Source organism: Thunnus maccoyii, chromosome 18, assembly GCF_910596095.1.
Source record: "Thunnus maccoyii chromosome 18, fThuMac1.1, whole genome shotgun sequence".
NCBI classification, from domain to species: domain Eukaryota; kingdom Metazoa; phylum Chordata; class Actinopteri; order Scombriformes; family Scombridae; genus Thunnus; species Thunnus maccoyii.
This window is the reverse complement of record NC_056550.1, coordinates 11357638-11384385: the sequence shown is the minus strand read 5'-3', so window position 1 is coordinate 11384385 and position 26748 is coordinate 11357638. Positions and strand designations below refer to the sequence as shown.

Below are 26748 nucleotides of genomic sequence, written 5' to 3'. Positions count from 1 at the left end.
CAGATATGATAGTTTATTAATCCTGGACTCTTAATATGCAGAAGGGTCACCAGAAACCTCTGACTTATTTGTGTAATAATGTATTTAATAGACAGCATAATATAATTAAATAATAAAATAGGATAAATATTGTAATACTTTCCATTTAACCTATTTGAATTTACTTGGATGCTTTTGAACCGTTTTTAAAAAGTGCAGATGCAACAAGTTGAACTTTACAACTTGAAATATGACACAAGATATATAAAAGCATTACTATAAAAGGTTGAAAACCCCTGATTACTGTAACAAAGTTTCAATATAACAACTTTAGAGCAATAAAATTTAGTCTAATGTTGTTGAGATTTATACATAACCTGTTATAGCTACTGAATTTTTACCATGGCTGTAGCCTTCTCATTAACAACAATAGTCAGAAACCAATTTAAAAAAGCAGAAAACTGATCATAAATTAATACTCATAATGGATTGAATGTTAATATAACAGCTGTAGAGGTTTTATTATAAACACTATTGAACCTATATTGACTTTGGTCTCAGTTAAAAACCAGGTATTTACTGACTGTTATTCACTACATGATAATCCTGTTATGCTCTGCTGCATGACCGCATTAAGGTCATGAGAGGTGCTTAACATTAACAGCAAATTATACACACAAAAACTGAACACTGACATCCAAGTTTGACAATTTCTTTATTACATATCTTTATTCTTTAAGAATAGAATCAACATAGAATAGCTTTAATAACTCTTACCTATACTGTATATTAATTTCAGTACATACACAGAAAAAAAATATTTTGCAGCTTTTTTTTTGGTGTGTTTTCAGATGGCGTATGCGTTTGCTTTTGTATTTATGCCACTTGATGCTTTAATCATATCAAGTGACTGTTGGCACACTCTCAGTTGGAGCGCTCAGCCTTTTCTCTCCATCCTCTGTGTCTGAGCGCTCTCTCTGCCTCGGCCACTCTCTGTTGCACTTCGCCTCTAGACTTTCCCTGGATGGACAAAAACAGAAGCTTGTCAGTTGTACGTCATTAAGCTAACGGGGGAACCATTTGCTGCATACGTTCCAATCAAACCCAATAGAAACTTTTTTCTCACTTTGTGACTGAGCCAAGTGAGAAACTTCAAATTGTTTGAAGCATTTTTAAAAGGTTTTCTGTGTGAGAATGTCAAAGAAGTCTACGGTTATGTTAGCAGCTCTGTGCAAAGCTAAATGCTGTTGACTATGCTAACATGCTTATGCTAGGCAGATAATGTTTACTATGTTCTCATCTTAGTTTAGCATGCTAATATTTACTTAATTAGCACAAAACACAAAGTACAGCTGAGACTGATGGGAATGTTATTAGTTTTGCAGGTATTTGGTCATAAACCAAAGTATTGGACAGATTAAAATTTTGATCTGATGGTGGCGCTACATGAAAAGCGAAGGGACATCAACTGAAATTTCATGGCAATCCATCCAATAGTTGTCCAGAAACTTTACTCAAAATCATAAATGTGAACTTCATGGTAGCACTAGAGGAAAAGTCTGGGGCTCACCAAAGTCATAAGGATTTGTCATCAAAGGACCGTGAATATCTGTACAAAATTTTAATATCTATCAATCCATCCAATAGTTGTTGAGATAATTCAGTCTGGATCGAAGTTGTGGAAAAACCTAACAAACAGACCTGGCTAACATATTTCTAGAACTTGGTAGATCTTTCATAATCACATTTTCTTTGAGAGAAATAATCCAACACAATCCAGCAACATTTTGATTGCTGGATAACTTCGTTAACAGAATTCAAAATATTAGTTTGATTGCAGTCAAACAGCAAGCACACACCGAATGTGCCAACAAGCAATTTACCATTTCTACTTTAAGAGGAGCAACAAGCTACTTCAAGCAATAACCCAAAGTGACTTTTCAAGATTCCAATAACAAACAATAAATACCAACTACGTAATACTATGCATGATGCTGACATTAATTATTAGATTTCCACTGGCATTTCCTGACAGTCAGTAAAACTGACCAGGATCCAAGTTCATTAGTCCAGAAAGATTAGCAAGACAGAATGACGGGAAAAACATACAGTATACACACACTGTATAAAACCAAACATGAAACTTTTAAGACATGCACAATGCAGAGAGCTTCAACCTTTAGCTTGAATCTGGGGAATACCTTGTTTTGTTACAGGGATACGGAGGAGGGGGAAACAGGTTTAGACTGGATTGTCAGAGGGAGGAAGGAGAGGAAAATTAGATAAATGTCATCAGAGTCAACACAGATTAGAGAAAGGAGGGTGGAAGACAGTTAAAACTTTTGTGAGGAATAAGAAAAGAGGGAAGAGAGGTTAACAGTTAAAGAATACATTAAAAGGCATTTAAGTGGGAGGTAAATTATTAATTGAGCACATTTTACTTAAAAATAAATGAAAAGGAGACCAGGATTGCACAAGTTCAGGTTGAAATGTCAAAGATGGAAGATGAATAGAAGGATATTTACACACTTTTACATTTTTTTTTGTTTATAGCACAAGCAGCTGTCCCTAACTACTGTTACTACAAAATACTGCTGCATAATATTGAATATTTTAGTGCTGTATAGAAGAAACTTAGAAATTGCTATTTCATGTGATTATAAATGGTGGGAGATTTTTTATAATATTAATTTCAAGTACAATAAGAACAAGGTTTTGATGCACATCATTATCAAATCCTGAAACTTTGTCCTTTGATATTAGCAGAGCCTTCATCACTCATCATTACACACCAACATGTACTGTAAGGACCACACTCTCCCAGTTTCTCCCACTTTCAACAGTTTTGTAAAATGTTTCCATTATTAAATTAAAGGTGCTCTTTATGCAGTAGGAGGACTAGAACAAGCTTTTTAAATGAAATATAATTGCATATGTGTGCAGTTCATATGTCATATTACAAAATTATCATCTGTTTACCTTACAAGTTGACCTATATTGTATTTACTGTTTAAACTATTATCCTCAAATTATGTAGAATAAAGGAAATACATGTTAATAATACATGTTATAATGTTCAGATGTTTAGCTTACCCTCCAGATATGTGCGAGCCACAAACTTGAGAAGCTCATCAATCAGGATGACGGGGAAGGAGAGCTTCGCCACCACAACCCACTGCTCCACAGTCAAGTGAGTGAGCTTGAAGATCATCTGTGGAGAAGAGAGAACAGCACTGTCTTACAACTGTCAAATTGGATGTACAACCTCCAGTAAGAAACAGCTGCGTATTAATTATATAGACACTACTATCATGAATGGTAACATGGCTGTGAATACCTTATTTGATACCTCTAAAGAATTATAATCAGTATAAATGTCTGTTTCTTCCATGGAAGAATGTGTTTTAACAGTGACCAATCAGATCAATTAATAATCCCTTCTGTGAATTTGTATCTGATTGCTTCAGTTTGGTCACTTTAAATATTCATTGAAAGTATTCTCCGTACGTGTTCACCTTGAATTGTGTCAAGACATTAAAAAATATATCTGAAAGAATGAAGAAAAGCTATTATTTCACACCATTTGATGAGTTCATAAAGGCCTCACAGAGCCGAGCGGCTGGTTTGATTGTGTGCCACCTCTGTTAGTAATTTGGGCAACAATGTGAGCGAGAACATGGAGGCTGGTGAGGCGGTGTGTGAGTGTGCCGGTGCGGGGAGGAGTGGATGGATGTTTGATTTGGAGAAGAGGGCTGTAGTGCGGGAGGCCAGACTCACGGGCAGGGGGTCGACGTAGATGATCATGAAGTGAAGGGACATGGAGAGGGTCATGGCAGCCACCAGCCAGCCGTTGCTCCAGGGGGGCATGCGCACCAGGGACTGGTTCTCAGACAAGCTGGGGGGAGGGTTGGGGTTGGATGGGGAGGCGGAGGGTTATGTTAATGCAGACTGAAAATGTGTGAGTGTACATGAAAGAGTGTCTGTATGTTGAGGTGAATGCATGTAAATAAATGTGTACAAAAGGGTGTGAAGAATAAGCATGACAACTAGATGCTGAATACTGAAGGACTCGGTTTCCTAAAACAGTTCAGCACTGAGGGAACTTTATAACATACACATTAATATATCATGAAAGTGTTCAGCTTCTGCTTCATGTCAACATAATGTGCACTCATCTGCATAGCAATGTGCTTCTCACATGTTATGAATTGTGTATAATCATGCTAATCGAAATACCAAACTCCTGTTGTTTTGAATGCATATTGTTGAGGTAGAATCACTGAAGATGACTAAAAGTAGCAATACCAGTGTAAAAATACTCCATTACAAGTCCAGCATTAAAAATGTTAAATAAGTAACAGTACCTAAGTATTATTAGCTAGATGTACTTAAAATACGAAAAAGTACTCTATGCAGACAAATGACCCCTGTTCGTGTTATAGTATTATATATTCTATTACTGAGTTATTATTACTGATTAATTAATGTGTAAGCAGAATTTTACTGTTGTAGTTGTTCAAAGTGGAGCTAATTTTAATATACTGCTGTGTTTATGCTATAACAATGCAACACATTTAGTACGCAGAAATATTTCCTGTTTAATTGTTGGTCTAGAAGTATAAAGTGGCCATACAAGTACTTAAAGATCCCCTCCAGACATGTAAAAATCCTCAGCTTGGAATAATAAATTGTGTCTGACATGTTTTTTTCCATAAATAATGTTCAGTTACCATGTTAAAAATCCTTAAAACATCAATATTACATCTACTCCCTCTCCCTCAAAAGTCCAGAATCTATGAATATGCAAGCATTGCTCATTTCAAAAGTTTAATTGCTGGATACAAGATGTCTCCTACTTCATTATACATGTGCACTGGAGACTTCAAGTTTCCACATTACATTTGTGTAAGTTGTTGTTTACTGGCCCTCAATTGGCTCCAAACTTGTGATGTCACAAATCATGCTTGAGATTTTTCAGTAAACACAGAGAATCTTTCCCCCTTCAGCAGATGAATGTGAAATCAGTCTTCTAGTGCCAAACTCTATGTCATGTGTGTGCATCATTGTGCACAGTGAAGCACAAACATCCAACTGAAGGAAGAAGAAGAAAAACACATTTTTGACTGGAGGGGGGCTTTTAAGTACTGTACTTGTTTTTCATTCACAGTCTTGAGGTTTAGTGTCCACAGTGCCCAGTGAGTTCACACAGTAGTCAAACCTGTTCAGAGCGTTGCACATCTCAATGGTGACCAACACAGACAAAGCCATGGTCATTGGAGGAGAGGACTCAAACACCTCACAGTGGACCCCATCAAAGTCCTCGTTGTCCTCGCTGCACTGCATGAAGTGGGTCTGACAGGGAAGATACATAGATCCTTATTAACTCAAGTCTGGCTTAGTCTTTTAGAAGCTGAAAGGTTTCAAGTTACAGCAGTTGGAAGGAGTCCATTGTGTGATATGGTGCTATAGATGGATACAGAAAAGGTTCACAAATAACAGAGTATTAAATACTAACCAGCTGGTGGAAAGAGACACTTGGGCCTTCGTCACAGTACAGGAACCACCAGGCAGCTGCTGCAACAGTTGCAGCACCAACATAACCTGGAAGAGATATTATCACACTAAATAAGGAAGTCTGGAGGCTTTCATCTAAAAAAAACCACCAGTGCTTATATTTGTCCATTTGACAAAGTTCAAATCCACTTAAATGTACATGTGGCTGTTAAACCTCCAATGGCTGCCCAAGAAGTTTTGATAATATTGTTGTCAGTGTTGATTTGGTGCATGAGGCTGGTGTGTTACCATGGTAACAACATAATTTAGATGAAAATTACAGATGCTGTTGTGATGAAAACTCAGAGTCTCATGTGGCTTGTCTTTTAAATGCAGACATTATCAAATTTTAGAAATGCCAAAGGAAAATGTTGAAATACCTGAGGGATTTGTCTGCAGTGTCAAAGTATCAAAGTACTTAAGAAAGTACTCCATATGTTGATAAAGGTTAATAAATTTCATGTTCTGTATGAAGAAAGATTACCAATAGAGCAATGCCAATGATAGCACAATGCTGACTTCATGTGCACTCAGCGTATAAAAACAGATGAAAAGAACAAAATATGTTGTACCTCCAATGGCCAGGTATCTAAAGAAGAGCCAGCCAGAGATGAGGGGCTCTTTGGGGGATCGTGGGGCTTTGCCCATGATGTCCAGGTCAGGGGGGTTGAAGCCCAGCGCAGTGGCAGGAAGCCCATCAGTTACAAGGTTGACCCACAGCAGCTGGACGGGGATGAGAGCCTCAGGCAGACCCAGAGCAGCAGTCAGGAAGATACTGAAGATGTATGAGAAAGATAATTATTTAATTATTTGCTTAGTCTTGGCACAATCCCTCGTCTTGTCCTTCTTGTCTTGAGCTTGTATTTCTGTTCAAATATGATCACATGAGATTATTGGTGATTACAGTGTTCACGTCTCATTTTCCTTTTATCTATTAGTTTTCAAATTTAGTAAAGATCAATTGGCACTGGTCTTGTTGAAAGGGGGAGGGCAAAATTATACCTATAGCATTAGGCCCCTTTTCACAGAAGATGTTTCTCATGTCACAGTAGTAAAAGCACAGGTGTAAATAATAAAATTAACAATGGCTGAATTCCATTTAGCTGCTTCAGTTTCAGGGTCCAGGTGTTCTCTGTCATGGTTTACTGGGACACCTGAATAGAAAGGATAGATATAAGCAAAGTAAGATAGTAAAAGATGGAAAAAAAATAAACATAATTTGGTGCATCTGAAATATGTTTTTTTTTCTGCTTTCCTGTCCCATTATCATCTCATGACCCTGTAGTTTTGTCTTGTGACCCCTTGTGGTGGTCAGAGGTACTGATAAACTCACTGGTCATTTTTGATCTTCAAGGCTGTTGAAAGTGTTGTTAAGCAAATATTAATTCAACTTAAGGATCCACTTGTGACCACCGTTATTCTTTGATAATGATTTATCATCATTTTTGAGACTCCTCTTCTTGCCACATTGTCTTATGTTGTCTTTAAATCTCACATAAGAAGCACTTGTTGTCACACCTCATCCCCTTCAACACAATTATCAATTACTCACCAGACGACCTCGCCTACGTTGGAGGAGATGAGGTAGCGGATGAACTGCTTCATGTTGTTGTAAATGGCTCTGCCCTCCTCAACAGCAGACACAATGGAAGAGAAGTTGTCGTCAGCCAGGACCATCTCAGAGGCAGACTTGGCAACGGCAGTGCCAGAGCCCATGGCGATGCCAATCTCCGCCTTCTTCAAGGCAGGGGCATCGTTCACTCCGTCACCAGTCTTTTTAAATGGTAAAATAGAGAGGAATAATGTATTAGCCTGAGATAAGTGTCAGAAAAGTTCTCCAAATGCTATCTATCTTTCAAGTAAAACTATGTCATTCCATTTTGAGCACAATAAACTCAACAAAATCTTAAACTCTTCTCTTCCTCTTCTTACCATGGCAGTAATCTCATCAAAACCTTGCAGGAACTCAACGATCTTTGACTTGTGGGATGGCTCCACTCTGGCAAAGCAGCAAGCCCTTCGGACGGCATTCTTCTGCTCATATGGAGCGAGGTCATCAAACTCACGACCAGTGAAGGCTTTGTTAGTGACATCCTCATCTTCACTGAAGATGCCGATACGACGGCAGATGGCCACTGCTGTGCCCTTGTTGTCACCTGGAGAAAGAAAGGAAGATTTTTTTTCTTCTGATAAGTCTTTGACTGAGTTCTTGTACAAAGAGAGTGCAATAGAGGAATACTGACCAGTGATCATGATGACACGGATGCCAGCAGCCCTGCACAGCTCGATGGAGCTCATAACTTCCTTACGAGGAGGGTCAAGCATGCCAACGCAGCCCACAAAGGTCAAGTCAGTCTGGAGACAAAAAGAAGAAAAGTTTAGCGTTCTTTGGAGCTACTTGCATGCAAGAATTTAAAAATGTGTGTAATGTCATCATAGTAGTGTCCCTAATTTCTGACTCAATGTGTCTTTATCCGTCCTCAGTCACCCACCTCATAGTCTGCGAACTTGGTAGAGTCCTCCAGGTTCATCTCCTCCTTCCTCAGAGGTGAGTCGCGGGTGGCCAGCGCCAAACAACGGAGGGTGTCGCGCCCAGTGCCCCACTCCTTGATGACTGACATTATGTGGTCTTTGACTGGGCCAGTCAGGGGTATACGGGTGGTGCCCACACGGACGTATGCACAGCGGTCAATCACACCTTCTGGAGCACCCTGGTGACATATTTAAGACATATTATCATTTGCTTTTGTACATAACAAATAATTGATTCCATATTGTCTAAAGAGGGGGTGCAAACTGCAATCTGACTTGTCATAGATCTTTTTGTATATTTCGTGTGTTACAAGCTCACTTTGACAAACATCTTGTTTCCAACTGGGGCTTTGGCGGACTTGGCAGGAGAGCAGTAGACTGACATGGACTTCCTGTCTCTGGAGAACTCCAGTGTGAAGTCTTTCTTCATCAGCTGCTTAATCACCTGTCAGAAGATGCAGGAAAAGGTTAACTAGACAGAAAAGCCTGGAGTCTTGCACCACTATTGGGCCAAGATGAACAAAGCCTCTAAATATGAATTTAAAAGTGTAAAAGCTTAGATTACACTTTAATTTAAAGGCAAATGGATCTGTCCTCCATGTTTCAGTGAGATGTCTCACTACAGACTGTGAGGGATCTTTTGTGAACTTACAACACAGCAAGCGTTTGCCCTCTCCACCCTGGACAGGCCACGCACTTCAGTATTGAACACGTTCATCTTCTCCACCAAACAGCTCAGAGCTGTTTCAGTGGCCTCACCCACTTTCTCATAAATACCCTTTGACTGCATCATAGAGAGAGAAAGAAAGAAAGGACAAAAGAAAGTGAGTACATTTTGGGTTAACATAGCAGTGTGTTACATGTAGACATAATTATTAATAACATAAAATATCTTTAATGATCTGCAGACCTCATTGTAGTCCAGTGAGGAGTCATTGCACAGAGCACAGATGGTAGCCAGCTCAACCAGTCCGTCATACTGGCCACACTTCACAAGCGAGCCGTTCCTTGTTCTGGTAGAAAAATATTTAGTCAGTATTGTTGTTCAGGAATGGGTAACTGTGTTTATGTGTGAACTTTTTTGACACTTACACGTCTCCTTCAGGGGTATACTTTGAGCCAGAGATTTCAAACTGACCAAGGGAAACACTGTCACCATCCACTTTATCGATGATGAACATCTGTGTGGAAACATGATGAAAAAACACATCAGTTCTGTTTCCATTCGCCAGCAGACTATCTTAACTAAAAAATGAATGTTGTTCTGAGTGTATGAACCCACCTTGGTTACACACATCTGGTTGGTGGTCAGGGTACCGGTCTTGTCAGAGCAGATGACTGAGGTGCAGCCCAGGGTCTCCACAGAGGGTAGGCTTCTGACAATGGCGTTCTTCTTGGCCATACGACGTGTTCCCAGAGCCAGGCAGGTGGTGATGACAGCGGGCAGGCCTATGATTCACAGAGGAAAAACATAATCATGCTGATTACAGAAAGGACAGATTGGAATGTGGACAAAACATTAAGAGGACCCTCTAAAGGCAATGGACCAGGTGACAAGAATGACATGTCTGTTCGACACCACCTGGATTTTAGGGCCTTTAACACATCAGTTGGAGCTAGGGCTGGGTATCGGTACTGAAATAACCCAGTACCAAGTAGTATCGAAACTTCTCCAGTCAAAAGATACCTGCATTTAATCCTTTTTGTACCCAGATCTAGAAAAAAATGAACATTTGTATGGTTTTGCTTGCAGCAAGTGTGTCAAGTGTCAAGTGTGGTGTATTTGACAGAGTTGGCAGTTCAGCGTGCTGAGATGCCACAAAAATAAATAATTTAATAATTCAATCACTTTCAAAATGTATTCGTGTAAAAATCATTTGGATGGGGGGAAGTGGTGGCATTTTACGCAACTGAATGCTTCCATTCACATGATGGGTATCAAATGAAGTAGAAAAAAAAAGGTATCGAATGAAGTACTCTATTGGTATTGGTATCACTTTAAGGGTACTGGTATTGGTACTGGTATTGTAATTTTTTAAACGATACCCAGTAGTGTTGCCAATTGGAGCACACCCAAACTACTGTGTTGTCCATGGTATTCCTGTGGGAGAGGCTGCTGCAAGCCAGTCAGTCCTTCTGAGATCTATGTTCAGATTCTTGGCAAATATCAAGTGCAATCGATGTGGCCATTGGACTGTGACGAAGGTGTGTAGGAGGTCTGGAGACAGTCCAGTTTAGTGACATTATGGTGGCATTTGTGTTTGCAGATGATGTTGTCCTTTTGGCATCATCAAACTGTGGTCTCTGATGCGAATTGGCACAGCTTGCAGCTGACTATGGTGTAATGGGATGAGTTTGAGCACCTCCAGCTCTGTCCCAGAAAATGTAATCGGTCCCCCTGGTTCAGATTTGCTTTTCCAAGTGGAAGAGTTTGACAATTTTAGGCTCCTATTAAAGTATGAAAACAGAGCCAAGTGACTATGCAAGCTCTTGATTTATTGGCCGAACGTCTTTCCAACTCTTATCTATTCTTGGAGTTGGGTAGTGACCAAGAAAAACAGATCAGTAAAAAAAAGATTGTTAAGCGTCCTGTCTGTGACAAGCAGCTGCTTCTACAAGTTGAGATCAGAGTGATATGGTGCTTCAGGCACCTGCTGAGGATGCTCCTCCTTAGGGGTACGTCAGAAAAAGCAGACTGGGCAGAGATCCCAGGCTAGATCAGACCCAGTGAGGGAGAATACATGCCAGCTGGCCTGAGAACACTCTGGAGGAGCTGGAAGGAAATCCTCAAGAATACATGTCTGGGCTGTTCAGCTTTCTCTTACCTGCCAATAAAACCATTAAATCTCTCTCCAGGATAAGTGGTGCAAAGAAGGTGTCTTTATTTATTTGTCCTTGTTGTAATTTTGCCTTGAAAATCTAAGCCTACAAGATCCAACAAGATCCAACAAAACTGGACAGATCAGACCTTTAGGAAATCCACAATGATGTTTTTAAACAGTATAATACTGTGTAATACTGTAAAGATCAATCATGAGACAATGGCCCTCATTTCATTTTCAATGGACTGCTAGCTGCAGCGTCACATGGGCGAGCTACACGAGATGAATCTTAGATATGATAATCTTCTTGGGCAACCAAATGGAAGTTAATCCCAGGGGCTTACCTTCAGGGATGGCAGCCACAGCCAGAGCCACAGCAATCTTGAAATAGTAGATAGCACCGCGGAACCAGGAGCCTCCGTGGACGGGGTCATTGAAATGGCCAATGTTGATTATCCACACAGCCACACAAATAAGGGAGATGACCTGGAGGCCGGGCAGTCAGAGGGATGTGTGAGACGTCATTTAAAACAGTTCGAGGTCTTGAAATTTTTACAACATGATTAAATGAATAAAAACTGGCAATGTTTCAGAAAGCCTTTTTGTCTATCTGCCTCTCCCACCTTGGAGAGCTGCTCTCCAAACTCATCCAGTTTCTGCTGCAGAGGGGTCTTCTCCTGCTCTGTGGCAGCCATCTGGTCACGAATCTTTCCAATCTCAGTGGAGACGCCGGTTGCAACAACAATACCAACGGCTTTTCCAGCAGCGATATTGGTGCCCTGAGCAGAAATTTTTAAGAGAGGAAGAAGTTACAGGTTTGTTTTAGCATGATGCATAAAACTCAGGTGGAAAAATCTTAGAGACACAAAAAGTGGATATTATAGAACAAAAGATTTGCAGGTATTTATTATGTAGAAACTCTGTACTTCTTCAAAAATCACTATAAATGATGATGTCATTTACATGGATGAAATGACAGTAACACACCAATGCAACAAAAAAAGTGTATCTTCAGTATTTAACAGTGAAATACTGTCATTGTTCACTTACTGTCATTATTCTAACTAGGATTTTTTCATATTTAGACTTGTTGTAGGAGGAAAAGCACAGATGTTACTAACAACATTAAAAACATTGACTTATATTCAATTGTCCCAGTAAGTCATGACAGTATACCAGGACCTTGAAACTGAAGCAGCTAAACAAAATTCAGCCATCATTAATGTTATTATTTACAGCTGTGCTTTTCATAATGTGACATTTATCAACTTAGCTGTTTTAGTAGTTCGAGTGGTTTCAGTTAATTAGTTACAGGTGTGCAATTAACGGCAGATTTTCAATATCTTTGGGCAGCACAGAACTAGCAACATGATGAGGATGAAGAAGTGCCATCTGGACTGATGGTTAATGGTTAAAATGAATTATATTAGAATAAAAAATTGAGAAATGTCTATGGGGAGAGCACAGGTTTAATTAATAACATCATTTCATTTCTGTGTGTCAGCGTGGCCCTGGTATTGTGTATGCCTTACTGTCATGGCTTACTGGCTCACCTAAATTGAATATACACCTGTGCTTTTTCTACTATGATGAGTAAAAAATGTCTGCTATGAAAAAGGTTTATTCGATGGAGGAAAGGGAAAGGGGCAGCAGTTGTAGGGTTGAGAAGAAAAAGTTTGAGTTTATCAGGTTTGATGAAGACAACCAGGTGGAAAAAAAAGAGTCGGGCAACGATAAAGCGCAGGATTCAGGAAACAGAGAGGGTCACATAGATTTGCCAGCACTTAACATCCTCTGAAAAAGAAGCAGGGAGTGACGGAGAGACTCACAGAGAACAGCATGTTCTTCTTGTCCTGGTTGACAGCTCGGGGGTCTGGGACGGGATCAGTGTGTTTGATCACACTGACGGACTCACCTAGGAGACACAAGTGATGTGTCAGGTGGGGTGGTCAGGGTAGAAAGCAGACATAAAAAAAGACATAATTTTTTAAAGACCTACCAGTAAGAATGGACTGGTCTACACGCAGGGTTGTTGACTTGATGGAGATGAGCCTGATGTCAGATGGCACTTTGTCACCAACTAGTGTCCACACAAACACACAAAGAATGAAATGCACAAAAAGAGATACTTTATTAACTTTCAGAGTCTTTTGTCCTTATATATTCTTTAAGGTTTTACATGACAAACGGGTTCATATCAATCTGACTGCAGCATTAAAACAGGATGGAGGGTGGGGAGGGGAACAGGGTTGATTGACTGGTTTTAACACTCTGGATGGATAGTGTTGTTATTGAAAACTGATACCACAGTCAGAGGGAGAGAGAAGACCTTGGGGAGATCATGAAATGAAAAGAACAGGTGTACAGCAAAGAGAGGGAGAGGGAGAGAGCGAGGAGCGAGCCCGGCCTTCGATATTAAGTGTATTTATACTCAAGCTTGGTTTTTTTTTCTTCCCACAGCAAGTTCCTTCAGTTTCCCTCCACCCCCTTTTTCTGTGACTGCCTTAAAAGGGCTCATGTTCATTCTCAAGGACATCAGTATCCCTGTACATGCACACACACATGCATGCGAGTCTTTTGAAGCATATGAACGGACACTGATCCAGTCACTATAAGACATCTTATTTATGTTAAATCAGGAGTCAAACAAAGATATCAGGCTGCTGGTCACTCACACACGTGAACAAGCAAACTGTAACAATTTTTTAGTTTACTAGAGGATGTTTTTTTCAATTGAAACTATCCCTCAGACTTTTTTACTGTATTTTTAACTGATTTGAATTCTTTAACACTTGCTGTTCAGAAAGGTTGAGTAATCTTGGATGAGCCACAGCTAACCTCCTTAATGTATGTCATGAATATTTTTATATTCTTAGTGCATACTGTACTATTCAGCATGTAGTATCCATTGTGCAGCGCATACGGCTCATGATTTGGCATTCACACACATGAGTATCACAGTTGTTACAAATATATATATTTGAATTAAAATATCCCAATGACAGCTGCTTCTTTTGCTTACTCGTCTCTTTGCCTGACTGGAGGCAACAGTTGACGCAGACTGGTGGCTCCATTTTTAATGTTTCTGTTCAGCTGTGTTGCATGCAAAATCGTATTACATGCATTTTAAAGTTGCACATGCACTAGGATTCATACGGTCATATTGTGTAGTTTGAAGAACTAGACAAATACTTTTTCCTGTCCCATATTACACCGCTCATGTGAAGACACAACATGAGTCCAGTCTACACAGATGTGGAAATAATCAGACATCAGCAGTCTTACGCTAAAGTTATAAGATTTCCTGAGTGCCTTCCTTATTTCAATATATTCTTATTTGCTATAATGTTCTTAATTGTGAGCTGAGACTATTACGTTCTTCAGGAGTCTCCAAGTATCTGTATTTGCTTTATTGGGTAAACCAATCAGATGCCAAAATATACTCTATAACTGTTGCAGCTAAATCATATAATGGTTTTTCATAACTGTTTTTAAGGGTTTTCAATGGTTAAATGGACTTTGAGTAAATGCAGCAAGTAAAGCTGTTAAAGGAAGCTCTCCATGATAGGGAATCGTACCGGAAACCTCCACCACATCACCAGGAACAATCTCCCTGGCCTTGATTCTCTGCACACTCTTCCTGTCCGACCGGTAAACCTTTCCCATCTCAGGCTCGTACTCCTTCAGAGCCTCAATGGCGCTCTCTGCGTTGCGCTCCTATTGCAAAAACACACACAAAACAAAACATACGGTCATGCCACCTCTAGATAAACTGTGTCAGTGTTCACTTGTTCAATATAAATATGACACTATTTCACATGTCACCGTTATGACACATTCAACCATGTCGAGTCAGTTTATTTGTGAGTCCCAAAATGACAAGTTTGTCTCAGAGGATTTGACACCGTCTATCTTTAGACCCTTGATTTGGAAAAACTCTTCAACATGTAGTCTTTATGAATATGTATGTTTGTCTATGTATGTCTGTTCCTCTATCTGTGTGTTTGTTTCAGCCAGTGTTTCACCCTTTTAAACATTTTCAGATCAGTTTGAGTTTTTATTTCTGTTTGTAGGGCATTCCAAAAATGTTTCCCTTTTACTGAAAAGGTTGACTGCCCGAAAGTAGTTCTGCTCTGTGCCACCCTGCAGTTGCCATTTGTTGACGATGGCAATTCTATTGTGTTTGATTTTGTCAAAGTACAGCTGAGGCAAGATTGTTCACACATTTAAAAAAACAGAAGAAAACGAAGACAAAGAAAACTTGATAAAGCTTTCATTTTCATTTTTCTCAAGACTACCAACAGTGTTGAATCAACTGGTATCAGAAATGACCTCAGTTGGTAAAATTTGATGCCATTTTTATTATATTGTTGCATTTGATTGCACTGTATTTTCGGAGAGAGAGCGCGATCATTGCAACTTTTATTTTACTATAATCTATCTAATATTTAGCATTAAAGATATTCATAGAAAGATTGATGCCTGCACACTTGCTCAAAAACACAAATTACATTAAAAAACTAAATGCCAGATGAATCTGTGCAGGTCAAAATGTTTAAAAATGGTTACCATAACCATTTATACACCAAATGTTTTTTACACTGTATGAGTGTTATTCAAATAAAGACTCGATCAGATGTTCAAACATCTCAAAGAATACAAGAGCTATTCATCACTCATGTAATAGGATGTTAAAGTTATATTTGTTTAACATTTAACAAATCTTTAGTGGCCACCATGTGTGTGTTTGCAGCTGAACAACAGGTTGATCAGAGAAGTAAAACAAGCTGACGTTCAGCTCGGTCTGTGGTTTCTTCTAAGGCTACCCCCCGACCGCCTCAAAGTGTAAAGCCTAGCCAGCCGCCCTCGCTCTCTCCGTTCTCCCTCATACCCCCCATGTGTGAATCCTTGTGCATAGTTTCCAAATGACTGCCACGGGGTTGATATGAACCCTTCTACCATGCATGCACACACACAGACACAGGCCTGCGGTAACGTGATCGTCCCACTGTATTTTTACTGTGGATTGCACAGTGTGGACTGTAACGAAGCAGAGTGCATTCTGAGCTTTCAAGGCAGCACGGCTCCCAGTCCGCCTCTCCCCTCCTCTCCCCTCTGCTCGCTCTGTTGGCTTAACCTTTCACCTTTTCACCTCCTGCTGACGTCATGCCACTCATTCTGGCTTCCCTTGAACTTTCAGCTCTCAGCCACGGCTCTGGAAGGAGCGTGTGCTCGCCGTAAAGGACAAAGGATTGCGACCTGAACAGGCCCCTGCTGTCTGTGATTTATTGTGTGTGACTGTTACTAAGTATAAGAGTCTATTTGGGTGTGTGTAAAAGACTGCATTCAGTGGCAGGTATGTGTCCTTGTGATTGCAATTGTTCCTGTGCGTGTGTGTGTGTGTGTGTGTGTGTGTATGTGTGTATGTGCGTACTCACTGACCTGCCACACTCCAACGATAGCATTTGCAATGAGGATGAGGAGGATGACGAAGGGCTCTACAAAGGCGGTGACAGTTTCCTCGCCTTCCTCGAACCAAGCCAGCACCTGAGAGAGAGAGAGAGAGTTAGAGACAGTATTAGTTTGGAGCTTAAAGTGTTAATTATTTGTTCCCAACTGATCGATGAATCATTATGTTACTCATTATACTGTTAGGTCTATAAAATATCAAAAAAAAGTGAAAAAGTTACAATTTTCCCAAAAGTGACGCCTTGGTTTTGTTCAATCAGCAGTTCAAAACTCAAAGATAATTAATTTACAATGATATAAAACAGAGAAAAACAGCAAAACTTCACATCTGAGAAGCTGGAACTAGACAATATTTGATCTTGATAAACAATATATACTACAATTAATAATCAATTATTAAAACTGTTGGTGGTTGAATTTCTGTTAATCAGTTAATTGATTTAGCACTAAATTAGTTGTTTGCCTAGCTTCACTTTATGTAATGTATTATGCTGAGGTATGATGACAGAGAGCCACTTAAACCCCTTAAACTCTGATTTTCCCCTTAATTACCAATTAAGTTAGAAAAAAAAAACAACTTTTACACACTCTGGGACAACATCACATGTTTACCTGTAAGTCCCAACACTTCTTTGATGCTTTATGATGTACTCCTGAAATGATTAGTCAATTAATTATTTAGCCAATTAATAGATTAGATTACACAGTTTCTCAATGTGAGGATTTGCAGCTTTTCTAGTTTTTTTTTTTATAATTGTAAGTTGAATAATGTTTTGCACTGTTATAAAACAAGCAATTTAGGCCTCAAGGAACTTGTGATGAGCATTTTTCACTGTTTTCTGACATTTTATAGACTCAACAATTATCCTCTTATTCAAAAAATGAATATACTGTAAAGGAAATAATCATTAGTTGCAGCTGTAATATGTTTACACTTGGTAAAATATTCAGTCCTAAGAATCCCATGTTTTTTTAAAATAGTGGCACCATTTTATAACACTGAAATATTATACGTGCTTTATGCATCCTTTGATATACATGTACAGTATTTGTTATCTTTAAAGTACTGTAGGTTTCAACACTGCTTCATTTATAATGATGGATCCATTAGTGGATCATGCAGGGTTGAAGAGGTTAATTAGTAGATGATTCAGACTTTTTTCATTTTGAGTTAAAATAAAGCATTATTACTTGTTGATGTTCTGCTTGCTGCTATAAGTGTCTTTATGTTTGATGTGCACCTGTTGCTCAGACTGACAGTATTACCTTTTACTGCTGGACAGCATCAAACATAAAAATCACGGTATGCCTGCTATGAAACATCACTGGATCAAACTTTGCCATTGTTGTACCTCATGCCATCCTGTGTTTGAATTCTCTCCTCCACGTCTCTACATGTGACTCTTTTCCAGAACCTATATAGTCTAACACGTGTGTGCCCCTGTGAGGTGTGAGTCCCATGTTACTACACACAGGTCTGTTTCGGAAAGGCTTCGTGTTGACATTGACACAGATTAGTTACAGGCCAGCAAAGCAAAGAGCCAACCAAAGAGAGAGAGAGAAGAAAAGAGTCGCTCCTCACATCTTTTTACTCATCATTGTAATCTGTTGTTTTTCATTTGCCTGCTCTTCAGCTCGCATCTTTTCTCACGCTTTTCCAAAAATAGGCTCTATTGCTCACTCTCTCCGATCTGTCTTCACCCTGCCTCTCTTCAAAGACACAATCGATCTCCTAAATGAGAGTCAGAGCCTGTCAGCACGTTGCAGTGGCAGGACATTCCTGTGTGTATGAATAGGATGGCCGTGTATTTGCAGTATTTAGTGTTCTCTCTTTTAGAAACCATATACGTCTCTGAATCTATTGCTCTCGTTTGTCATTGTAACAAACAATGCCATTGTGCAACCCAATCCCCAACTCCCCCCGCAGCCCCCCACCCGTCCCTCTGTCTCTCATTCTCCCCTGCTGCCGCAAGCCATCCCTCGTTCCTTCCATCCCTGACCTTTGTCCAAGGATACAGTTTCTTGTCCTGGCTTGAGACTTTCTTAAAATAAATCTCCTGCCATGCATATGTGCACACACAACCGCACACACACAAAGCCATTCTCTTTCTGCCTTTCCCTTTTTTCTTGCTCTCTCTCTATTTCACACAAACACACACACACTCTCTCTCACAGAGCCGTCAGGCCTTCTAAGGCCATAGTGACAGCTGTACAGGGAGGCCAGAGGGCAGAGATGGAGGATTAAGACAATGTGTCCAGCCTACTCTCCACAAAACAGTTTTGGAGAGAGCACCAGGGAGGGGAGGAGGGCAAGAGAGGGATTCCTTGTGTAAATGAGAGTGAGGACATGGGTCCAAATGTAATTTAATAACTCAGTGATGTACATGCTGTGTTTGTTCAAGTGTGATCACAAAGCAAACAAGCAAGGGGTTAGAAAAGATGCAGCTCAGAGCTCATCGCTGAGGACTGCAGCACATTCTTACTTCACTGCCAGTTTATTTATTGTCATATATTTTATTTACAAATGTGCATTTCTGTAATCGCCAATTTTGTACTTTTTATTCCTATTAATTTGTCTCAGTTTTATTTGCAGGGACAAGAAATGTCCTTATTTGTGATGACTTTGATATATGACTTTTTTTCTTCTGTCCTGAGTCAAACATTCCCTTACATCTAAACATAACTATTTGGTGAAACTTGTAGCACGTGGGAGTAATTCTTGATGCCACCCTCTCATTGGTCAGTTTCTTGCTATATGCAAAGTTTGCTGGGTATGAATTTCTCTGATGAAGTGATCAAATCTATAACCCTGGCAAAAGTAATGTTTATGGCTCCGATTGAGGGCTTGAATCTCTGTCAGTTATCTCTCATTTATTTGTTGCAGATTAGGAAATTAGACAACAATCTGGAGGAGAAAATAATGAGATATATATGAACATTAACTTAAGAGATTTCAGAAAATGTCTTCTCTACTTCTTCTCTTGGCTTTTTTTTCACCGTTGCCAAGCACGTCACACCAACTGAAAGATGTTTGTCAGTGACTTGGACTCTTGCACTCCTCGAGATAAAGATGTCAGATTGTTGTCATACATGTACATGAGTACATGTATTTACATGTGTAAGTTGTAGTTGAAAATGGACCAAATATCAAAGATGCAACACCTTTATCCAAAGTGGAGCAAACACTTGATCTGTCTCTCCATCATTATGCTCCTTAAAATCTCTAAAATCTCCATCACTTTACAAACTCTTATCTTTATGATACTATGTGAAAAAACAGTACTCACTGAGTATTACAAACACAAATGCACCGTATTATGTGAAGGGAAAGTAAAACTCACAAAAGAGATGCAGGCGGCCAGCAGTAAGATTCTGACCAACAGGTCCTCAAACTGCTCTACAACCAGCTCCCAGATAGTCTTTCCTGATAAAAAGAACAACAACAAAAAACCAAACTAAATCACATACAGTATTGAAGAACGTGTGATCATATGAGTTAAGCATTGATTGTGATAAAGCTGAGCATGAGTGTTTCCACAACATCACTTAGAGTTTATTTATATATCGCTCCACTAAATGATATAATATGATGTTCAAGCTCTCTTACCACTAGTTGTCATATTGACTGCCAGCTGTAAAAGCATTGGTGCATTATTCTGTATATAAGCAGATCAAAAACAAATGCTAGTTTTGGTTTAGCTGCTGGTAGCCTTTGGATGGCTGCTGCTGAAGGTTTTAAAAGAACAAATGTATGAATCAAGGCAGGAAGGAGATTTAATCGAGATATTATCATATTATCTCCATCACATCCCACAGAATATGAATGGACTTGGGTGTGTGGTGTGAACATATCATCAGTTGTTTGGGTCACTATCTATCTCCGAGCCAGTGGTACACTGGTGGAAAACAAACGACTGTGTGACTTGTCATCACAGGAAGTGAGAGGAACAGGTGCGTCCGTGCGGTGCAAAGTTAAAAGATGCACTTTGATCAACGGGATGTGTGATTTAAACATGAATGATTGAAAAGCAGGTATTTAAAGTGGACTCACCCTCCTCCGCTGGCAGCTCTGTGGGTGAGGAGAGACAGAAGTTATTAGCACAGCTTAACTACACGCCACATTTAATGCATTGTGTTCAGTAAGGCTAACACAGTTTTTACACTTTTTATGAATCAAAACACACAGTTAACTGAATTTTGCATTACAGAACAATAATCTATTCAGCTCCCAAGGCTATAACAACCTGTTGACAATACTTTCTATATATGAATTTTAATTTTTTAAATCTTATCTATCCTGCAACATCCATCCTAGAATAAGTGATTAATTCATGTCAAGTGAATAAACACTTAGTTTCAGGGCCTTCTCGTCCTGGTTTGACATAAATATAGTGGCTTTAGTAACTGACCTTTACAGTGACCTTAATTACTCTGTTACTCTTGTTTGTTGTTTCTCTGTCACCATCCATTTGTCAGCTGTGATACACCAAATACAGAGTCACTGTGCCCTGGTTGAGCATGAATTACTGAATCAATACTGCAGCTTAAAAGAAAAAAAAAGCTCATAAAGGCCATTTTTAATGTTCACTGTGTAAGATGCTCATGTCAAGCAAGCTTTTGTTTCCCCATATTGACCTTTTCACAGTAGACGTTTAGTCGTGTCACAGAGGGAAAAGCACAGGTGTCATTAATAACATTAACCATGGCTCTGTTCCATCTAGGTGTCCCGGCTCCAGGGTCGCGACTTACTCACTTCAATGAAACAGAGGTATCATTAATGTTGTTAGTTACACCTGTGCTTTTCCTGCCATGACAGGTTCAACTCTCTGCTGTTGGAAAAAGGGCCTACAGTAAAGGATGCAGGGATTTAATGTGTTGTCTGTATTACTGTAATTAGCACAAGTACCAGGATCAAAGTCCACTTCCTGGCTTTTTCAAGAGCTTTCAACCACATATCACAGCCTTAAAATAAAGAATGAACTTTCACTCTTTAAATCACTCACAATTAAAATAAATAATCTTTACTGTAGCTATCCTCAGAAACCTGAAACTCTGATGCACCTGCTGCAGAAACATCACTCCCCCATTGTGTCATTCAGATAGCTTCCCTTAATTAGACCATCACAAAGTCACACTCAGTGCCAGTTCATCTGTCAGCCAGCAACTCCCACTACGCCTCCTCCTTCACCTTCTCATCCTTCTTCCCTCAGAGTCTGTTTGTGTCATTCTATCTCACTAAACCTCTCAGGTGCTCTGTGTCTCTGTCTCTCTGTATCCCATTTCTCCTCCAACCTAAATCAATTTAACTCATCCACGTGTCTTCCTCCTCCAGGACCTTCCCATCCTGCAATCCCTCAGCCACTTTCACCATCATCACTCTTTACTTCCACTCTTTAATGCTCCATCCAAAATGCTCCTTTGTGATCATCCATCCATCCACCTCTTTCTCTCTCTCTCTCTCTGTCTCTCTCTCTCTCTATCTCTCCTCACCGTTGTAGCCGTACTTGTCCAGGTTCTTCTTGACCTGCTCAGGTGAGAGGCCCGTCTCTTCAGTGACGCCGAAGTAGGACAGAACCTCCTCTGACTCTTTGATGTGTGCGTTCTCCATCCTCGCTGAAACGGAGAGGCTTCAGGACAAAGGGGATAAAGCAAAAACACAGAAACACATTAGTCTGAGCTGGCCTCACACTGAAAGTTAAAACAATTGGACAACTGAAAGCTGAATTATCACCCACCACTTTCTTGAAGTGTGGACCGGGATTAAGAACTGGCAACCCCCTGCGTTCACACTTGCTCTCTCTCTAGCCCCTCTCTCTCTCTCTCTCTCTCTCTGGGCTGTTGCTCTCCTCTCGGAGCCCTGGACTGACAGAAAGTGCAACCCGGCAAACTTTCCTGAAAAGTTTTATACAGATGAAAAAGCGGCCTCATTGGTGCTTGCTCACCATGCACTCGCTCCTCATTGGCCGAGAGCCTCACAAATAGGTGGGCAGGGATGGCCCTGTGGTAAAGAATAGGCTGAGGGGAGGTGGGAGAGGGCAACAACTGCAGAGGAGGTCCACTGCCTGGCAAGCTGGAAATAAGATGTGCATAAGAGAACATGCATGGTCAGGACAGTGAGCTGGGGCAACGTAACAGTGACACTTTCTGAATGAGAGGTAGGGGACATTGATGGACACATGACAGAGTATTATTTTGTGCATGTGTGTGCACATGTTTGGGGACATAAAACAAAAAAACATGCAAGGTTTTGAAAGGTGTCCATGTGTTGGGGTGTTAAGAGCAAAAGAAGATGTCTTTTGGGAATAAAACCCTTCACTTCTGGTTTTTCTGGTGCAGTTTGTAACTCTTTTAATGCCATAAATGTCCATGTGTGCTATCAGAGGAAAAACAAAAGCAGTGATGTTAAGATGAAGTAGTGATGGGACAGAAGGAACTCTCCAACTCTACTCTTTCTCCTCTCCAGTGCCCTGATGGTGATATGGTTAGAGTTATGTCGTCATAATCACACGCGTGCAGACACGAAGCAGGAGGAAAGAGAAGAGGAGAGAGGAGCTTGGGTGAAGGAGAGAACCATAGGGAGGGAGAGGGAGAGGGAGGCTTTTAGGATCTATGAACAGCATGTGAGTTCAGTTCACTTAAGCCCCATTTATTGCTGCGGAAAGCATGTTAGCTCCATAGTTTGGGAGAGGCAGGCTGTTGATAATGTATGAAAAAAGAAGCAACTATTAGTAGCTGCTAATTATCGGTTTAGAAACTTTAAACAGCTGTTCTTGTGTAAACACGCAGACTGTGACCGTGATGCTGATATTGTTGGATGACATGACGTGCAACACCATTTAGTTTTATGGTTTTTTTATACGACTTGACGTGTGATGTGATATTGTACTTCAGTAAGTCGTGTCAAGGCCTTACACCACTAAATCTGATGTGATATTCTAGCATGTACTCTAACATCCTGTACTCTCCTGTCACGTCACGTTTTGTCCCATTGTTTTACATCATATGACAGGACCAGAAGTTATTATAATGCATGTTTGTGTTTTTGTTAAAGGTATAAAGAAAAGGTGCAAAGGTGTTTTATCACCAAACTGACTGGCAAGTCTTTAAAGCAACACATAAATCTAAGTTATGAATGTTTTTGTGATGCTAAAGGTTTGTTTACATCAGTAACTTCTTATATCTTCAATTAAAATTGGCAAAGCAAAACACAAAATGAAAGTTTTTATCTGTAAGTTTTAGTTATAAGTGTAATGTGCTGAACTTATAATAATTATACACATTTAAATGATTCATAATGTGACCGACACTTTAGTATAAAACACACACAAAACATCATAATTCCAAATGACTATACAAAATATCACTACTCTTAATCGATACAATAATCAAAAGAGAAATATTGATGACCATGAATCCAGAACATGTAATCTTACAGTCATCTTTTCACAACATCTCAAGCCACCAGTGAGTGAAAAAGTTGAATATCCATCTGATATGTGATATCTGATGTGATACACGATCTTTCTGAAGAAGTGCTTGATTCTAATGTTTTGTATACATGTTACTTAAAGCGATTTATCAGTCACATGATGAATCAATTGATTTCATATACGGGAAACAGACAGAGCAGTGCAATGTCTTTTCATTTTGATAGACTTACATTGAAGCTCACACTGGTCCGCACCTCTCGGTGCATTCTCAAAGTAGAGAATTGATTTATATGGTCAAGCAATGACCAATTGGGCCTTTAATGCTTCATATTTTAGCAGATGTATTGCAAATATGTAATACTTTTTAAACAACCAATGTATAATACTTTTTCTTCAATAAATGAAGAGAAAATCACAGCTGATATGTGTATATTGATATCCATCTTCTTGCACATATTGCTTTTCTCTGAACCAACTGGTAAAATTTGTCAGAACCATAAAGTAAAACAAGTGACATCCGTCATTCCTCATTTCATCTCTCTGCAGTCTCACTATATCTCTCTCTCTGTTTTTACTTCTCTCTATCTGTCTTCCTCTCTCCCTCCAGGCTACAGTTTGTGTTTAAGCTGCTCCGCCGTGTGTGTCTCCCCTCTGACCTGCGGTGCCGTTGTGGGCCGGCCGTAGTGGTGCAAAGCTCAAGGTGGCTCACTGACATTTAGCTCAATCTCCCTTTGGGATCAGGTTACTGCGGCTCATTCTAAGCACTGTGCTCTAATGCTAATAAAACACAGCAGTGATAATGCTGCACCGCCCGAGCAGAGGCACACACACACACACACACACACACACACACACACACACACACACACACACACACACAATGAGAAGGCGATTCTTGAAACACTCGTTTGGAATCATTACTTGGAAAGAATGATTAGGTGTGTGTTATGCTTGTAAAGTCATTTTGATTTGAGGTGGAAGTGTTTGAGGTGAGATTTTAATTCAAAAGGACACTTCCTCAATGTTTTAAATACAGTTTTCTAATTTTGCAGGAAATAAATGTTTAAACTTTTAATAGATTTACAGGATTTGATTGCAAAATGAACAATTTCCTGAAATAAAAGCAATTGTAAAGGCAATTCTAGTCAATGATCTGATACTTGTCAAATCTGTCACATAATAACATGATTAATCTGCTTAAAGGACAAAGAAGTAAAATTTCCATAACTGTATCATAGATTTTCCAAGTGTTTTATTAGACTGACATTATCCCTCCATCAGTGAATGATTCACTCAGCAAACCTTATTGTGACTTTGATTAACTGCTTGTGTCACACCAGCTGGCAAGAGTCAGAGGTTTATGTTTTGAAGGTGCTGTCTGTTGTTAATAAGAGGGTTGACATGTCAGGTTTTCTGTTGTGGTTGTTGTCTTAAGCACATATTAGTGTCCAGGGATAAGATGGACAAGAGAGAGGATAGTGTATTCTTACAACAGGACGTCCTTGACTGTTGACCCCTCACTGTTCTGTTTACAATCAGCCCCAAAATGAAATGATTATTACAGCATTTAGTTCACAAATCAGATGTAAAATGCAAATATGTTTTCTGAATAAACATTGTGACTGAATTGTTTTGTCTTCTCAAAAACTTGGAAAAACTATAACTTTTAGTTCTTATATACAGTATGATCCGTATATATAAACATATATATATATTCACTACACTATAAAATATGGAATATAAACGTACATTTATTTTCAGTGGACTACGGTGTGCCCATTTACAAAGAAATGAAATGCTCCTTTACATTTTAGAAACATTTCATGGTCTCCTTAACAGTATTAATGTCAACATAAACATATCATATATTGACTTTAAAATGCACCTGACAGACACATGTACCTACAGATGAAAAATGTTTTAAACAGACAGAAAATACTAACAGACAACAAATACAAATACAAAAAAATTGTGTCTGACTATACACACATTGCATTACCATTTCAAGATATAAAATATGTTTTCAAAATTGTGTCTTGGGAGGCTCATTAAAGTGTAAAAAGTCAAATAAAAACTCCAGACACTTCTTCTTTGTGAATTGTTTTCTCTTTTTTTGTACTCTTGGACTTTTTTAAATGCATTCACAAACACACTGCAGTTATATTCCACATTGTACTTCCCCATAAAACGATTATGTGCGTAATGATTTGGAGCTGGGATGGAGACAGGTTCAGTCGTGACGTAACCAGCGTGTGTGTGTGTGTGTGTGTGTGTGTGTGAGGGCTTGTTGGCAGGCGGTTCGGTGTGGGAGGTGGGCACGTCATGGCTGGCTGTCTGTGGCTGCTCATCACTGTGATAGATACAGGAAGCACTTTGAGGGAGGATGGTGAAGGCCAAAAGTAGCAGCAGAGCAAGCAGTAGTGTGTGTGTGTGTGTGTGTGTGTGTGTGTGTGTGTGTGTGTGTGTGTGGGTGTGTGGGCAATGTGTATTCTGCATTGTATTATTAGCTGAGGCAGGGCAGCTGGGGTTTGAAGTGCCCCACTGTAACTGTACCTATAGCAGCAGTTGTGCTCCTCTGGTATAAATAGTGCAGCGGGCATGTGGGCAGGCAGCTATGACACAATGGCAGAATTTCGGTGTTCTTTCAGGGAGGTTTGAGAATGTGACACCATGCAGGCGAGGACCCCCCTAGATGCTACACTGAGGCTTGAAGGTTACATCAAGGTTGGAATGTGTGCACAGTGCGTTAACATGCACTGTAGTAATTATTCTCACATTTCACTATTAATCTAAATTTGAGAAAGTAAACAGAAAACTTTATTTTTTCTTGATAAAGGTACACAATATATCACGTTTGTTTCAACAAAAATCAAAGTGAAAAAAGACAGTTCACCATTTCATGAGAGTTGGTATGAGTCGAACTATTTTTTGGGTGGAAGCAGTTACCTCTTGGAGTCTCCGCT

The 26748-nt window shown here is 39.7% G+C and overlaps 1 protein-coding gene across 2 annotated transcripts; it reads right to left on the bottom strand.

Moving 5' to 3' along the window:
* atp2a1 (ATPase sarcoplasmic/endoplasmic reticulum Ca2+ transporting 1) lies at nt 1-26748 on the bottom strand. 2 transcript variants are annotated; one of them, XM_042392661.1, is made up of 27 exons: nt 26732-26748; nt 22298-22425; nt 22091-22217; nt 21846-21982; nt 20407-20424; nt 19697-19779; nt 16329-16433; nt 14465-14603; nt 12886-12966; nt 12716-12801; nt 11510-11665; nt 11231-11372; nt 9347-9513; nt 9157-9245; nt 8975-9077; nt 8717-8848; nt 8384-8509; nt 8025-8243; nt 7776-7887; nt 7465-7688; nt 7085-7305; nt 6105-6307; nt 5495-5580; nt 5198-5331; nt 3757-3874; nt 3073-3190; nt 1-999 (listed from the first exon to the last, which is right to left on the bottom strand). In XM_042392661.1, the coding sequence occupies exons 4-27, from the start codon at nt 21961-21963 to the stop codon at nt 989-991; spliced, it is 2991 nt and encodes a 996-aa protein (XP_042248595.1). In that variant the 5' UTR covers nt 21964-21982; nt 22091-22217; nt 22298-22425; nt 26732-26748; the 3' UTR covers nt 1-988. The 2 variants fall into 2 exon arrangements, with proteins under 2 accessions (XP_042248595.1, XP_042248596.1); XM_042392662.1 differs by lacking the exons at nt 1-999; nt 3757-3874; nt 22298-22425; nt 26732-26748 and having other exon boundaries at nt 3139-3190; nt 22091-22256.